General features: G+C 45.1%; 1 protein-coding gene across 1 annotated transcript in view; it reads left to right on the top strand.

Moving 5' to 3' along the window:
* Positions 1-16,406, top strand: part of ADAM12 (ADAM metallopeptidase domain 12) — a 176,503-nt gene that overhangs the window by 105,023 nt on the left and 55,074 nt on the right. The window contains exon 11 of the mRNA XM_087433022.1: positions 12,715-12,892. Coding sequence (XP_087289148.1) covers positions 12,715-12,892 — 178 coding nt within the window. The remainder of the gene's footprint in view (positions 1-12,714; positions 12,893-16,406) is intronic.

The raw sequence follows: 16,406 nt of genomic DNA, 5'->3' as shown, positions 1-16,406 counted from the left end.
ACTAAAAGTCACTGCCCAAAGGCATGGTAGAATTGTCCTCCCCTCTTAAGCTGGACTCAAAACAGAGGTCAAGCTAGGGAAACGGGTCTGCCCAGCCACAGTTCCTTGAATATCCAGTTCGGGGGAGATGAATGTAGGCAAACTTGACTTTGACCCTAAAGGATTGCATTTGGGATGTCCTGTTTCATCCGTAAACTGTGTGAGGTGGGTATGATTATACCCATTATAAAGATAAGGGAGCGGGGCCATCCCCGTGGCTTAGCGGTTGAGTGCACGCGCTCTGCTGCTGGCGGCCCGGGTTCGGATCCCGGGCGCACACCGACGCACTGCTTCTCCGGCCATGCTGAGGCCGCGTCCCACATACAGCAACTAGAAGGATGTGCAGCTATGACATACAACTGTCTACTGGGGCTTTGGGGAAAAAAAAAGGAGGAGGATTGGCAATAGATGTTAGCTCAGGGCCAGTCTTCCTCAGCAAAAAGAGGAGGATTGGCATGGGTGTTAGCTCAGGGCTGATCTTCCTCACAAAAAAAAAAAAAAAGGAAGCTGGAGCTCAGAAAAATTAAATGAATTGCCCAAGTATAGAAGCCACACAACGTAAGGCCAAGTCACCGGGAGCCACGCTCCTGCCTTTCCACCTTTGTGTTACCTATCTCAAAAATTTGCAGCAGCTATAAACCTCAGGAAGAGGAGAAAGGCATCGATCCTGGGGTCCTGGTCAAGGAAAACCACGCTCAGCTTCCAACTGCAGGCTTCCAGGGAGTCCCTTGCAGCAAGACTGGGAATGAGAAAGGCAGCCGTGCAGTCAGCCCTCCTGGTGTGATTGCCACATGGGCGTGGCCACCAGTGTGTTTGCCATGTTGGGGCTTCTTGTGAGGATTGAAACCTTCTCAGTACGGACCAGCATCCCTGTGCAACTTCTGGGAAGCAGGAAGACTACCCCATTTTTAAGCCATTTAGTTCTTCAAACCTCCTTCAACTTATGTTACAACAGCAGAGAATTATTTCCTGTCATTGCCCATTAATCCAGCATTTTCCTTGTGGTAGAACATGTGTGAAAACATTACAGTTGAAATTCTGCTGATCCCTCCCCTCCCCCCATACACACACTCTTGGTGGCTTCCTCCTCTCTCCATGAGATGTGGCACGGAGGCCGCAGTGTGAGGTCAAGGGTAAATTCTGGGCCTCTCTGCAACCAGCAATATCCAGAAGGATCCACTTTAAGCTCCACTGGGCCAGGAATTTTGTCTGTTTTGTTCATTGCTGAATCTCCAGCACCTAGAACAGTACCTAGCACATAGTAGAGTTCAATAAATTCTTCTTGACTGAAAGGATGGATGGATGGATGGATGGACGGATGAATGGGAAGATGATGGATGGGTGGATGATAGATGGGTGGATGGGTGGATGAGTGGGTTGATAGTGGATGTGTAGATGGTGGTGGGTGGGAGGATGGATGACTGATGGATGGTGATTACAGCACAATCAGATGTGTGCAGAGTGAGGCCATCTCTTCACCTTTTGTGTAATGGCAACACCTCTGGGGGGAAGATTCTGAGGTCATCGCTTTTACACTATCTCTAGCATTTGCTGCAGCATTACCATTTTCGTTTATCGTTTATCTCGTCATTCCACAATGGATTTACAACAGCCTACAAGAATAGATCCAACACAATAAATGGAAAAACAAAAATAAAATAAAAAAGAATAAGGGCTGAGAAGCTCCAAGTAAATAGGTGGCCGAGTCCCTTGCTTTTTTTGTAATACTCCATGGCAGACAGGGTGACAGGAGCAATTTGCTTTCAAAAAAGCAGAGTGCTTCCAGAGTGGCTTCTCCTGAAAGCCTTTGCTTGATTTAGCTAAAGTAGAAGGAGAGGGGTCCAAAATATAAACACGGAAAGTAGTTGTAAGAATAAGACCCCTTAGACCTCATAGACCGCTCTCCGGTTTACAAAGAATGTTCACATCTCCTTTTTCATTTAATCATCACAGCCCTAAGAGGAGAGGACAGACACAATCACCTCCATTTTACAGATGAGAAAACTGAGGTTCAGGAAGGCCCCACAGTTGGTCAAGATCAGACTCAAGATGTCAGCCTACAGCTCCTGGCTCCTCGCCCCTGGCCCAGTCCTTGGCCCCTCACCAGGTGTCTGTGAGCAGAGAAGCCTTTGGTTTCCCATCACTGACAGGAGCGAGGGGGGAGTTCTGGTTGCCTTGATTGCAACCTCAGCATCAGGAGCTCAGTGAGGCGAGAACAGGGCCTGTACGGACGTCAGCCCTCATTGTGGCTTGGAGGTATCTACCATGAGCACTTTTTCCATCACATTTGATTACAAGTGTCTTCCTTGCGGGGCTGGCCCCGTGGCTCAGCGGTTGAGCTCTCGCGCTCCCCTTCAGTGGCCTGGGGTTCGCAGGTTCGGATCCCAGGGGGCACACCGATGCACCGCTTGTCAAGCCATGCTGTGGCAGCATCCCATATAAAGTAGAGGAAGATGGGCACGGATGTTAGCCCAGGGCCAGTCTTCCTCAGCAAAAAGAGGAGGATTGGCAACGGATGTTAGCTCAGGGCTAATCTGCCTCACACACACAAAAACAAGTGTCTTGCTTGTTATAGACTTGCAAGGGGGCAGAAGCCACTGGCATGATCTCTGCATGTCTGTCTACTCGGGTAGGAAGAAAGGGCGGAGTTATCTCAGAAGTGTCACCTGTCCCCTATTAACCTCTGGATCTGTTTATGTCTACCAGAGCCACATCCCCGACGAGCCCCACACAGAGACAGTGGCCTTTTCCTGTAATGAAGCTGAGAGCCTTGTCTAAGATGCTGCCTCTGATGGCTGGGGTCCCTTTAGTGTGGTGCTGGGTCTCCTGCCCTCGAGTGCCCTCTCAGGACTGGGTTTAGAGGAAACAGCCATCAGAGCACAGAGGTGAGAGGTCACATTTCCTGTGACCTTTGTGTAGAGGCCTCCTGTGCACCTCAACTGACCAGAGCTCAGTTGGTATCTTTCTTTATTAAAAATTCTTGGAAATTACATTTGCACTTTAATTGGTTTCCAGAGAGGAGGAGCAGAGGTCAAAGTTCACATGTTAAAAACATGAATTGTGTGCCGCAGATGGCTACATTCTGGGCCCCAGGTGTTTGCTATTAACAATGGAACTGTCCTACTAAGGACATTTTTGATTATTCGCTTCTGGCCTGGTGGTTTCCATCACCGTCTGCGGCCCATCTGGCGGGCCCACTGGGTCAGCATTTGGTCCTAATGCAGATACGTTTTATTCCTGGAGTTGGCGCAAGGATGAATCCTTCCTGTAGGCTTGCCCTGGGTCCCGGTCTGTTGTGTGAACCAACATGCTCAGTGTCATGCCCGTGCACCCCTGGCTGGGCAGAGTGTGGACTCATGTCTGCTTCCATCACCCATCACGCCCCAGACAAGTCGTCCGGTAGAGTCATGCTGCTTTCCAGGTGGAGACCGTTTCCTCTGCCCACAGCTTGTTAGGACCCAAACGGGCTCACAGCCTCGCTCAGAGGTGTACATTCTGGCCCGTGCTTGACCTCAGGTGTGCTGGATAAATCTCAACACCTGGCTTTGTTTTCCATCACACATAAGACGTTCAGGGAGGTACTTGAAGATGAACTTGGAGAAACATGCAGGACCTTGGGGTTCGCTTTTCCCTGCACCTGACTCCAGGGAGCTCGAGGCACCTGGGCAGCTGCCCATCTCCTCCATTGATGCTAATGCTCCTGGCTCAACCGTTTGTGCCAGGTCATGCCTGGGGCTGCCCTGGGGCCCTTGCCCTGGGGGTAACACCTGGAAGCCGCTCCTGGAGGCCTCCTGAGTGCCGCCACAGAGGCAGTGTGGCAGTGGGAAGAACACGGGCCTTCAGGTCAGAGAGCTGTGTTTTATTCCTGACTCTGGACCCACATGACTGTGGCCTCAGTTTTCTCATCTGTAAAATAGGAATGATATAATCTGACTCACAGGGGTGACAGTGAGTGAAAATGCCCACCAAGCTTCTGTTCATGTCAGGGGCTCCCTAAAGAATGGTAACTGCTCTTAATATTTACACTCATCCTCCCTGACATGCAAGGCGAGATGAAGTCAAAGGCCCCTGAAGTGAGCTGACCTCCCTGAGCTGCACCTCCGTCCTGCCAGGCTGCTGAGGACAAGGCGAGTCAATGCTGGTGCAGACCCCACCACCCGGCCCTGACAGGACATTCTTCTTGGTGGCACCTAAATTCTGTGCATGGTAATTGCAAGTTTTATTCCTGGGCATAATTCTGAAAACTTAAAGATTTTTCTGAAGATGGCCCTAGAATTTTTGAGTTGAAACTTGGCCACACCCAGTCCATCCCAACTGTGACCCCTTGCACCCTCTTGCTGTTAGTGGGCTCATGCTATACTAGGAAAAGAAGATGGTAATGATGTGGGGCTTGCACTCCTGGAGGGGCCAGGAGTATGTAGAACTGCCTCTGAACTGTGAATTATTGTTTGTCTTTGAAAAAGGTCTCCCAGCTAGTTGTGGAGTTAGTGATGAATGAGAGTCATGAGATCGTGTTCCCAGAGAGTGGAGGCCAGGTCTGACCTATTGTGGCCATATTCCACTCTGAACTCGGTGCCTGGCCTTGGCTGTCAAGTAAGAGGATGGTCTACCTGGAGGGTGCTCACGTGTCACGAGCTTTGGGAAAGACATTTGGAAAAAGCTTCCAGGAACTGAAAGCAACCATGGGTGCATGGCGGCTCACAGCCATCAAAACAGCGTTTCTGTTTGTTTTGGTTTTTTTGGTTGTTTATGCTCCTACGTCCGTGTTCTGGTTAAACTGGAGAAAACCCAGCCCTTCCAGAATGGAGCAGGGTCTTGTTGCTCCTTTAGCACCATGTATGTATTAAATTGTGGGATCATATTTAACTGCCTGATCATTCCTCTGCCTCCTGAATCATTTTCCTCTCAAGTTTACTTGTACTTGTGGTTTTACAGTTTAAATATTGCTACATTTTGGCTACAGTTATAATAAATTCTGTACCTCATTGGAAATGTTTCTAAGCCCTAGAACGTACAAGGCACTGGCAGTCGGTAATTTGAAATAGCCAAAGTGGCACTCTAAACGAGAAAAAGAAATACACATCTTTTTCATATAAACACTGGTAACTAGCCTCTCACGGTGCTTTGAAGTTAACCGAAGACTTGCACATTTTTTGTTTGAAGCTCTTTGATCCTCATCCTCAGCGTGTGAGGGAGTTGTTGTTCCCATTCTATAGATGTGAAAACTGAGGCTTAGGTCTAAAACTGAGCTTTAGTTTAAATAGATGGGGTGCTCAGACTCACTCTTCCAAGTTCAATTCTTCTCCGCCTCCTCCGTGCCACGTGCCCAGGTAGAGAAGAGCCCCCTGCTGAATCTGTCACTTCTGCTGTCAGGAGAAAATAAAACTCCATTCCAGTCTGCAAAGAGAAATCAGCGGGAAGCAGAGTGTCAGCAACATATTTTCTAAAACTGGTTATCCCTTCACTGTCTAATCATTTATCAGCGGGGGGAAGATGTGAGGTTTTCATTTTTTTTCCCCAATCGATTTAAACAGAGAAATCTGGATGGCTTCCCGTCCATCGCCGGTTTCCTGCGACGTTGGCTTTTCCTGTCACACAGTTGTGTCAGCTCCAAGCTGTTTTCAGCAGCTTCATCCCTCTTCCTCCAGTCGCTTGCATTTCTTTCCCACAGTCAGCCCAAGGACCGATGTCACCCCCAGACCTTGGAGCCGGGGACCCGGACTCTCTGGGACCCAGCACATGTTTATGAAGGAGGCAGCGGAGTCAAAGGAAACGTCGAGAACAGTGACCTGCGGTCCGGGCAATCAGCCTGATTACGGCTGCTTCCCCTGGCTGTCTAATTTCCAACAAGAAAAGCAGTTGTCTCCGAATCATTCCCAGAGAGCTTCTGCAAGGCAGATAACTCCCGACTTCTACTGTCAAGGTTGATAAATTGGCTTAGTATGATTCACCCCAAGAATATAGCAGTGAAATGCACAATAGGCTCCTGCAAGAAAAGAATTTTCTGACTGCAGATTTGTCAAAGTAAAAGTAACCCCTAATAATGTTTCACTTGGCAGCTTTGTGACGGCTAAAATGGTAAGCTGTGACTGCGTTTATGGTAGGAAGCCTTCAGTGGCATTCTTCCTTTTGAAAGTGGGTTTTGGGAAGGGGGGGGTTTCCAAAATCACCCAGCTGTCTGTTTCATCCACTTTTTATTTCTAACCTTGCATTCAACGTGGTAAATTTGCCCCCGTGTCCTTGGTAGTTAAATATTAGAGAAAAAGGCGGATGTGTGTAACAGAAGAGGTCACATCTAGCAGGAGTTTGTCATCCTGGCGCGGTGTCTGAGAGAAATTCTCTGCCTGCCAGCTGAAAATAACCCTTTTTTCTGGGTCCGAAGTATAATCATTTTAAAGCGTCCTGGTGCCAAGGGAAAGTATCTTGCAAAAGAGCTTCTTTTCTGAATAACTCTCCAATTTTATTGCTTTGCACCAGTCTATCATTGCTATATGTCAATTCAATTAGCTGCTGTCCTGACACAGTTGGGATAATTTATGAGAAGTATTAAAAAGCACGTTGTGACGAGCTTGCTGAAAGCTATGGAAGAAACTGAGGGTTGTCTTTTTAAACTACTGGCCATGGCTACACAGGGTCTTTGATGTCATGAGCAACTAAATGGGCCAATTCACTGTTCTTTTCATCAGTACTCCAGGGAATAAAGCTATAAAATTAGCCACGAACAATGTAAGCCAAAGGAAGGCATAATTACCATACACTAGAGTTTGAAGCAAGAGGGAGGAATGTGCTTCAGAACAGAAACATCACTCTATTCACAATCAGAACCTTTCCTGGCACCTTAATTAGCATATAGTGTGATGACTAGTCAGTCAATCTGGTAAAATACTTAAAGATATTTGAAAATTCATTCAAGATTTGAATTTGGCTTTAAGAGACAGATACTCATGGAATTTTTAGCGCATGTCTAAAATCACAAAGTTTTGTAACTGCTGTACATTGGGCTTTTCTTAGGCAATGGAAGCACGGTATAAAACAGAACTGTTTCCGAGTTAAGTGCATGAAAGGTGACCTGTGATGAGCCTATATTATATTTCTTATTTTTTTTGACACAAATAAGTGTGGATTTGTGCATGTATTATCTTTACAACGTTTGAATTTTAAATCTAGGCCAGTTGTTCCCAAACTTTAATTTTGATAAATCACCTGGAGCATCAGCTGATGAACAGATGTACGAACTGTGGGGTAGTCTTACTTACAGTGGAATATTATGCAGCCATAAAAAAGATGATGTACTAATAGTGCTACAGCACGAATGAACCTTGAAAGCATGATGTTGAGTAAAAGAAAGCAGACACAGGAGGTCACATGTTGTATGACTCCATTTATATGAAATATCCAGAAAGGCAAATCCATAGAGACAAAAAGCAGATACTAATCTGCTTTGACAAGGACTTGGGGGAGGGGAGAATGAGGAGTGACTGCTTAATAGGCCTAGGGTTTGTTTTGGGGATAGTGTTCCGGAATTAGATAGTGGTGATGGTTGCACAACATTGTGTGTTCTAAAAGCCACTGGATTTTATACTTTAAAATGGTGAATTTTATGTTATATGAATTTTACCTCAATTTTTTAGAAAATCACCCAGAGAGCTTGTTAGAATACAGGTTGTTGGGCCCCACCCCTGAGTTTTTCTGATTCGGTAGGTGTGGGTGGGGCCTGAGCATTTGCATTTCTAGTAAGTTGCCAGGTGATGCTGATGCTGGGACCACACTTGGAGAACGTCTGGTCCAGTCGTATGTTGGGTCATGGACGGCTCATCCTTTGTATTTAAATCAGTACATCAAGGTTTATTGGTCACTGTCCACATTTCCAGAGTTTACTACAGGTAATCCAGTGCTGAACTGGAGTCAGTAATGAAACAAATGGGGTTTTTAAATAACTGAATTTGGAGTCAAATCTAGTCTCTGTAATTCTCTGTGAACTTTTAAACAAGTCCCTTCACCTCTTTTGCAAAATGGGAATAATAATACGTCTTGCTGGATTGTTTTGAAAATTTAAATTTAAAAATAAGAAAGTATAAAAAAGGAAAAAATATTACCATGAGAAAGTGGCCCTCATATCAGCAGGCTCTCAACAAATAGTTATTCAAAATTATATATAAATATATAGCAATTAAATGTAATTATGTGCATTATAATTTTATATAATTTTTATATTATTTATAAGGATAAACATGCATGATATATTTATTTTATATATATGTAAATATATCTCTATATTTTATTTATATGGATGGGGAGGCAATGTGGGGAGTGGGTATGTCTACTAGTTGCCTTGGCAGAGGCCGGCCAAGGGGCCAGTGGGAAGGGCTCAGGCTATGTTTTAATTGTCTTGGGATCCTCCTCAGGCTTTGAATATAATAGACATTTGAAGACTACTTCTCGAGGGAGTGGGTGGATGAAGGAGTAGCGAAAATACCATCCAGAGGTTCAATTCTGCTCTCATCAAAAGTTCAGGGGCAGAGTTGGCACCTGGGAAGCAGGATGACGAGCTTGCCTGTGCCAGGCATCTTCCTGGTGTCGTTATTTTACATGTGGCTGAGTTGGAGAAATGGCAGTCTTAATAATCGTTTTGCAGACAGATCCTGTCCATGGATTCCTGACGCTGTGCTGAAGAGTGGGTTCCATGCCTTGCTCGTGGTCCGCTGGCACATTTTTCATGCAAACCAATGAACTGCTCTTTGACTCCTCAAGCCAGTAGTCAATGACACCTATTGTGCACTAGGCACTGTGCAACCAGTGGCTATTTGGGGTGTAGAAGATATCCAAATATGTGTAGATTATGATTCTATTATAATTAGAAGAATCTAATGTTTGGTACCATCAAATTCCCTTATCTCTTGAGATTTGAAGTTATTTTAGATCACTAAATTCTGTTTATTGGGGGAGGGCCATTGGGTTAGATACAATTTTTAGATATTCTCTTTTTGCTACACACCAATCAGCTGAGAGGATCTCAGCAGAAGAAGGGAGATGATGAGCAGATCCCTGCTTGTCAATCAAAAATAGTTTGCTAAAAAAGGGGAAAATAAGAAGTGTTTGAAGTTCTTATGAAAAATACCTTCAGCCATGATCAGTGCCTGGTGCATGCAGGGCAAACCCCCTCTGCCCTTTTAATGATACTCCATGGTGGTCTTCTTGCCATTGGTATGACCTTGAGTGGCTGAGGGGCTTCTCTGGAGAAGGGGTGGCTTCTCTGGGTATGTGTTATGGAAAGAAGAGCCTGCTTCTGTCCTGTTGAACAAATTCCTCTAGGCCAGTCACGCCTGTCCACGCACCCTTGCACCAGCTCATCCCTCTGCCTGGGATGTTCTTCCTCCAGATATGCCCACAGCTTGTTCCCTCACATCCTGGTGAGAGCCTCAAATGCCACCCCCCACAATGAGGTCTTCCCTGACCACAGTCCCTAAAAGTTCAGTCCCTCCCACATACATCCTCTCCCTCTTGCCTGTTTTATGTTTCTCCTTAACATTCATCCCTTTCTAACACACTTAACTGACTCCCTCATCTTATGTACTATCTGTCTGCCCCTCTGGAATGCAAGCTCCCTGGCGGCTGCCTCTTTATATGCTTTGTTCATTCCAGTATCCCCAGAGCCTAGGAGAATGCCTGGCATATAGTAGCTGTTGAATAAACACTTGCAGAATAATTGAATGATGAGTGACAGGTTGCTCTACTTTTCTTCCTCTAAAGCCTGACTTCCTCTAAATGCCCAAATAGGGTTCGGGAATACTCTGTCAGAGTGAAATAGTCACCTGTCCTCTCTGATGAGAAATCATGAAAGGATGGAATCAGCAAAGGTGCTCGACAGATACAAAACACTTGTTGGTCTCATCGCCATTTGTCATCAAAGGAGAGTTCTTGGATGACGGCAGAGGTGTTTCTCTACCCTCACACAGAGATATGAATGTCGACTGGCCCAGTCCATGGAAAAGGCAGGAATGTTTGGCAAAGGGTTGCTGGCTTCCCAAGGGGCCTCACTGAGCAAGTCAGAAAGAACCCAGATGGGAGAGAAGAAGACCCACTCACACGTGCTCGTGGCAGAAGCTGTGAGCCACGGCCAGCGTTGCTAGAGGTTTTTATTGTACTGACTTTGAAGGCAGGCAGCGCGCTGATGAACAGGCCATGTGGCCTGTGCTCTGTGATGTCTGTGAGCAACTCTGAGAAAGGACCGGTTTCTGTGTCAGCTTCATCAGTGCCGCATTTGGCTTCTGAGGAGAACACTGGGGCTTTGTTATTAACAGAGGCATCTCAAGGAATTAATGCCTGGACATAGTTCCTTGCAGCAAGGTTGAAAACCTGTGAATTAGACAGATATTATTTATCCATTAAATGAAAGCAAATTTTAAAAGCATTTGGGGTTTGTCCTTCAACAGAATAGGAAAGAGCTAAGAGAAATAGAAATTTATTGTTGCACAGATAACTACGTTTCCATCTGACAACATCTTGCACAGACACACAGATGCAGTTTTGCCAGCAATGATCTGTTCCCCTCTCCCAAACATTCCCAAGTTTAAATCCTGGACTTAAACTGATCTCGTTCATCTTATTTCTATCCTTCTCTTTAATGTCAACCCCCCCCAAAAGCCCAGAATGTATTTTGAAAGACAGTGAGCTGGAGGACCTGTCTGTGCTGTGACCTAGCCAGTCTCTGCCCTCTGGTCTTTGGATGCTGGTGGACATTCTCCGCTCACTTGTGAGGCCGGGTGATTCATACCACTCTTTCATCAGGTTTCTCTCAACTACTGTTGTTCCTGCTATAAACCCTTCATGAGGCTTACGATTTATCCTGGTGTCTTTCCCTAATTAACTGTTAACATATTCAGAAATTAGTTCCTTTCCAGAATGAACTGATAAGAGTTCGTCATAATACCGGTTGCGTATCATTGAATGAGAATGATGTTTAGTCTCCCGGATCAGGCCCTGAGACATGCATGACTCCTAGGAGAACTCCCACACGTCAAAGAAAGTCTGATCTGTGCCTTGATGAAGCTTATTTCTTTGCGAAGAGAAGAACTGCTGTCAATTCCCTGTGTAATGTACCATTGTCTGTCCAACATGAAGCCCTTCTAAATTGATAAAATTACAGTTTTTCTTGTGGATCATCATTTGAAGCTATTCAGCATCATCTTCATACCAGGAATAATCAATCTGTCTGCCAAGGAAAGTTATAAAGATTTCAAAAGGAACTTTGTTACAGCACTACAGATAAGTCCTGGCTTATTGCCTTTGCATCCAAGAGCAGGACTTGCATTTATTAATTTGTTTGTAGATTAGAATTATACTTCAGAGTTAATAACCTGAGACTGATAGAAAACACTTGGGGAGGATAAGACAATGTTACCAGTTTGGCCATGGAAATCATCATGATCTCGAAATATTGCCAAACTTGATCATTGAATGGCGGCTAGTCTGCCGTCTTCAGGGAAATGTAGCAGCTTGCATTGGTTTGACCAGTTGATTAGGATCCAATTTTAATGTCATCCTGTAAATGCCTGTGTGAGGAGAGGGTGCTTGGGCTGGCTTCAGCATGTCCTGCTTCCTCAGTAAGTAATAAAACTTGCTGGGTTTCCAACATGCTTGTCCCTTTTAATCCTTGCTACCTCAAGACATGGGAAAATGCACGTGTAAAAGAGAGTGAGACACAGTATATATGTTGGGTAACATTAGCTGATGTAGGAAACAAACCCTCAGTTTTCCGGGGCTTACCTTAATAGAGGTGTGTTTCCTTTCCATACGACACCCTGGGGCTCCAAGCTGCAGGTGGCTCCCCTCCCTACGGTGAGTCATGAAGGGGTCTGGCCCCCCATCTCCTAGGACATCGGAATACCTGTTGGAGCTCAGCTGGCAGAAGGGGAAAGAAAGGACATAAAGAAGAATCACTTAACTTCCTTTGACCAGAAGTGACCCACATCATTTCACTTCTGCTCATGTTCCATTGCCAAGAGTTAGTCACACAGCCCACCCAGTACAAGGGTGCCCCTTTAGACCATGGAAGGGGGAGCATGAACTTTGTGGGGAAGTTGGCCAACTCGGCCACATCCCTTTGTAGCCTTGGTATTTCGAGGCAAGAATAGGACCCGCATTTCTGGCCACCTGCATTCTCTAATAGCTGTGCTTGGGGGAGACAGCGATTTGCCCTTTGCAGACCCGAGCGCCAGCATCGGCCGGCCCTGGCCTACACTGGGGGTTATGTCCAGGGAACCAGGGAATTGATAAGCACAGTCATTTGTCCTTTTTTCTTCTTTGCACTTTCTAGTAAGGACATCAGTATGTGTTCATATTACAAGCTACAGAGCCTAGGAACTCATTTCCATTGTATCATTTCACACAGAACTATTAATAATGTCTGTAATGACACTCTGTCTAAACCTGCTGATTTGAAAACTGTCAAAAGATCATTTCTTTTTTGATAAAGCACCTCTCGGTGGTGGTGTTGGCACTGTACAGGGGTGGGTTTCAGGATGTAGCTGGAAGTGCCTCATTCTCCACTGAGTGGTTAAGCCTTTGTTCACTGAGACTAACAGTGGACAGCTGGGCAGACGTCGGCAGTGGGGACCGTGAACAGCGGCACCATGGCGTGCCCTGACCGCTGACTGTTTGGGCTCTTCTCCGCAGGTACCCGTTCCCCATGGTGTTCAGCAGCTGCAGCAGGAAGGACCTGGAGGCCAGCCTGGAGAAAGGCATGGGGATGTGCCTCTTTAACTTGCCAGAAGTCAAGCAGTCCTTCGGGGGCCAGAAGTGTGGGAATGGATACGTTGAGGAAGGAGAGGAGTGTGACTGCGGGGAGCCGGAGGTAAGAGAGCCATTTCCAGAACCTGTGCCTCACGTTCACGGCTGGGCAAAGCAGCAAGAACTTGGAGGAGCTGTGCAGCAGAATGAAAGAGCTAGAAATTCAGGATGGGAAAGTCCTGCATGGCCGCCTTGAACAAGCCTCACAAGCCAGGTTGGCCTTCTTGAATTTTAACTATTGCACAGAATAAGTCATATCACTGGTTTAAAAAGAGGAAGCATCTTCTCTATTGAAGGACGTGGTATTTTCGGCGAGATGAGGACAAAAGCAATGAAAAGGCATTGAGCTTTGAGTTTGGCAGAGAAGAAAGCCTTGGAGTGCTAGCTTCAAATGGCTAATAAGCACCATTTCTTTCTCTTTGTAAGGCATGCAACCAGAGGGGAATTTGAATAAGCAACATTCATTTTTAAGCGAGAGCTTCCTCCCGAGTTGAAATTCTGCGCTTGCTGCTGCAGCCTCCTCTGTGTGCAGGATCAGAGGCTCCAGGCTTCTGCCTCTGCTTGTTAGCTTTCTGAAGCAATAAGTTAAAGCCGGGAACATTTTTATCCAGAAAAGGCTTATTTAACCCTATTTTCCAGCCAATGTCAGGAAACTTCCTCGTTTCTGTAGGGCCCAAGATACAGTTAATCAACATAAAAATTATAACAGCCACTTTTTAATCTCTGAATAATCTTGAGAAGGATAGAGAAAGTCAGGACACAGGGAGACTTTCTGGTAAAACAAGTGCCCCCTCAAAGCTTGGAGGAGGTTGTGTTTAGAATAAATCAAAGCAAGTAGGTTGTATAGCAGGCAGTCTACGTGTGGGATTCTCTCCCCGAGAACTTAGGCAAGCTGAAATGGTAGCCAAGTTCAAGGTGGTCCTAGCTAAATTCGTACATGGGGTTGATGCAGGTTTAGGAAGAGCATGTCTTGGAGGGCTGCTCTGAAGGGGAATTCTGGGGTGGAAGGAAAATTGTGCTGAGACTCTGGGACATCCCTCAAACTCCTATGTTCATCAAACAAACAACTGGTTACAGCATCTTCATCATATCCCAATCTCCTAGTCTCTGCAGTTTCCCGTACCAGCAGGATTGATCTTGGTCTCGGTCTGACCATTTCTGCAAAAATGTTGGGCATGAATACGTACTGGGGATGGGAGTTACAGAGGTGGCTTTATCGAGTGTTTTTGTGCCCTTGCCAAACTCGGGATCCATCAGTGATAGCGGCGCTGTCCACAGCGGGGTTTAATTTTACTCACAATGGGCAGAGTGGCTGCTGTGCAAGAGAAAGTCCTAATTATGACGTTACAGAAACTCTTTAAGATGAGTGGAGGAAAACTTGAAACCATCATGGGATGGGGTATGCAGAAGGGAAATTTCTTGGAGACTTGTTAATTACTTCAAGAAAAAAACAAAACTAGTTTAAATTACACATATTTCTCAGGAGAGGCCATGTTGACTTAAAATGGTTTATCTTTGATTTGAACTCCTTGTAATTGTTTATTAATCTAAATAAATTTGACAGCTCTTCATGGAGCCATGAACTCTCAGGTTTGGAATGACTCTATTAGCAGTCATTTGTTTTATATACCAGCACCACCACCAGCTCACTGCCACCCCCGCTCTCACTGCTATTACCACTGTCACCATCTCCACCTCCATCACCATCACCGTCATCATTACTATTACCACCCCACCATTATCATCACTACCATCATCTGCACTGCTACCACCACCATCACCATCAGCACCACCACCACCATCATCATCATCACCATCACCATCATCACCACTACCGCACCTGCATCACCACCACCGTCCTCACCACCATCATCACCACCACATCCATCACTACCATCTGCATCATCTCCATCACCAGTATTACCACTGCCAGCATCATATCAGCAAACACTTGAGTGCCTGAAATTTGCCAGCCACTGATGTTTGTGATTCTCTCTTTTATCTCCATCCCGGGGTCATTCAGGTTTGACAAGGTGCTTGCTGTCTCTCCAGCCACCATGCTGCATTACAGGGAAGCTTTGATTAAATCAAACTCGTTCCTTATATAAAGCCAAATTCCACTTGCATGTAATTCCCAACTTTATCTTTCTTTGGTTAGGGTCCTTATTTCATAGGATAAGTTCTTGATACTTGAGGAGAACTCTCATTCTCCTCATCCAAAGTTCTTTCTTCCAAGAAATCTTTCAAAGTCGCAGGCAAGCCTTTTGCCTCACTTTTTTTTTTTTTTTTTTTATCTTTTGCTTTTCAAAGTTGAAGCTGAAACCATGTCTAGCAGTGTGACAGCCCATTTCCAGGTTCTAAACTGCTTTGACCAAAACTTTTAGTCAGACCCGTCAACCTAGGCTCTTTTTCCCCCTACCCAGTGCTCAGCCCTGGAAATGTGCATCATACCTTTGCTTCATATTGGCTCTCACATCCCCCGGCCCATACAGGGCCTCAGCGCGTCACTACATCAGTAAGTGAGTGAGGTCAGAACAACTTCCCCAGCTCACAACTGGAACCAGCTTCTGCTCCTTTGCTCCCAGAAATAATCCTCACTATTTTCAAGAAGATGCATTATAGTCTTATCCTAGTTCGTTGTGATTAAGAATCTATGTCTACAACCTAAAACATGAGAATGACAATTAGGGCACTTGCAGAGAATTCTCTAATGGCTTCATTAGTCTTTCTTCTTTGGAGACTTAGTATTCATTGGCTCTGTTGAACTTCTCTATTGACTACTAAAATAAATGTATCAACAGATGAAAAATTTGTGTCTTCTGATAAATACAGTGCTCCAGGAGAAATAGATTCTGGATAGTAAAAAGGCAAGTGACTGCTGATGGCTTTCCGTACAGAGCATTGGATTTACATCAACCATAAGGATATCCTGACAACTCACTCATTCTTCCAGCTAACAGGGTTGGGAAAGCAGCCTTATCTCCGTGTTTAAAGTCAATAAGATGCCAGTAGCTTGCAAATATCTTTTAAACTTAGTTATCTTTCTCACATTATCAATCCCCTTTGAAGTCAAAGCCATTCTACTTGGCTGCATTTCCATTTGAGCTGCTGCTTATATTATTTAGTGATTTGGTGGGGGTGGGGAGGTAGTTCTTAAGGGATCTTAGGACTCAGTTTTAGGATGGCTGATTTAACTTAGAAGTTCAAGGAAATCTGTAATTTGGTTAATATGTCATTAGTAGAGCCATTTAGACCATAATGGACAGGATGACATTGCTGTACCTTTGTTGACACTGAGCAGGAGTGCAATTGATGGACTATTAAAAAAACAAAGCAAGTTCCTAAACTTTTTAGGATTGTAAGCCCATGAGTTAAAAACCCTTACTGTCATGAAACTTACAGCTATGACTTCTGGTTGGCAGTTTTATCTTATTGTATATATTATATACTCCGGATGTTTATAAAGTCCTTGAACAAATTTAATAACTTTGCCTGTATGTATAATAGGAGAAAATGGTAAGCACCAAATGAGAGCACCATTCAGAGTTTTACACAGGATACAGCTCAGATATCTAGGT

This window comes from Ceratotherium simum, chromosome 6 (genome assembly GCF_057802395.1).
Source record: "Ceratotherium simum simum isolate JZ-2026a chromosome 6, ASM5780239v1, whole genome shotgun sequence".
Taxonomy (NCBI): Eukaryota; Metazoa; Chordata; class Mammalia; order Perissodactyla; family Rhinocerotidae; genus Ceratotherium; species Ceratotherium simum.
Note: the sequence above shows the minus strand (reverse complement) of the source record. Positions and strands in the feature narration are given on the sequence as shown.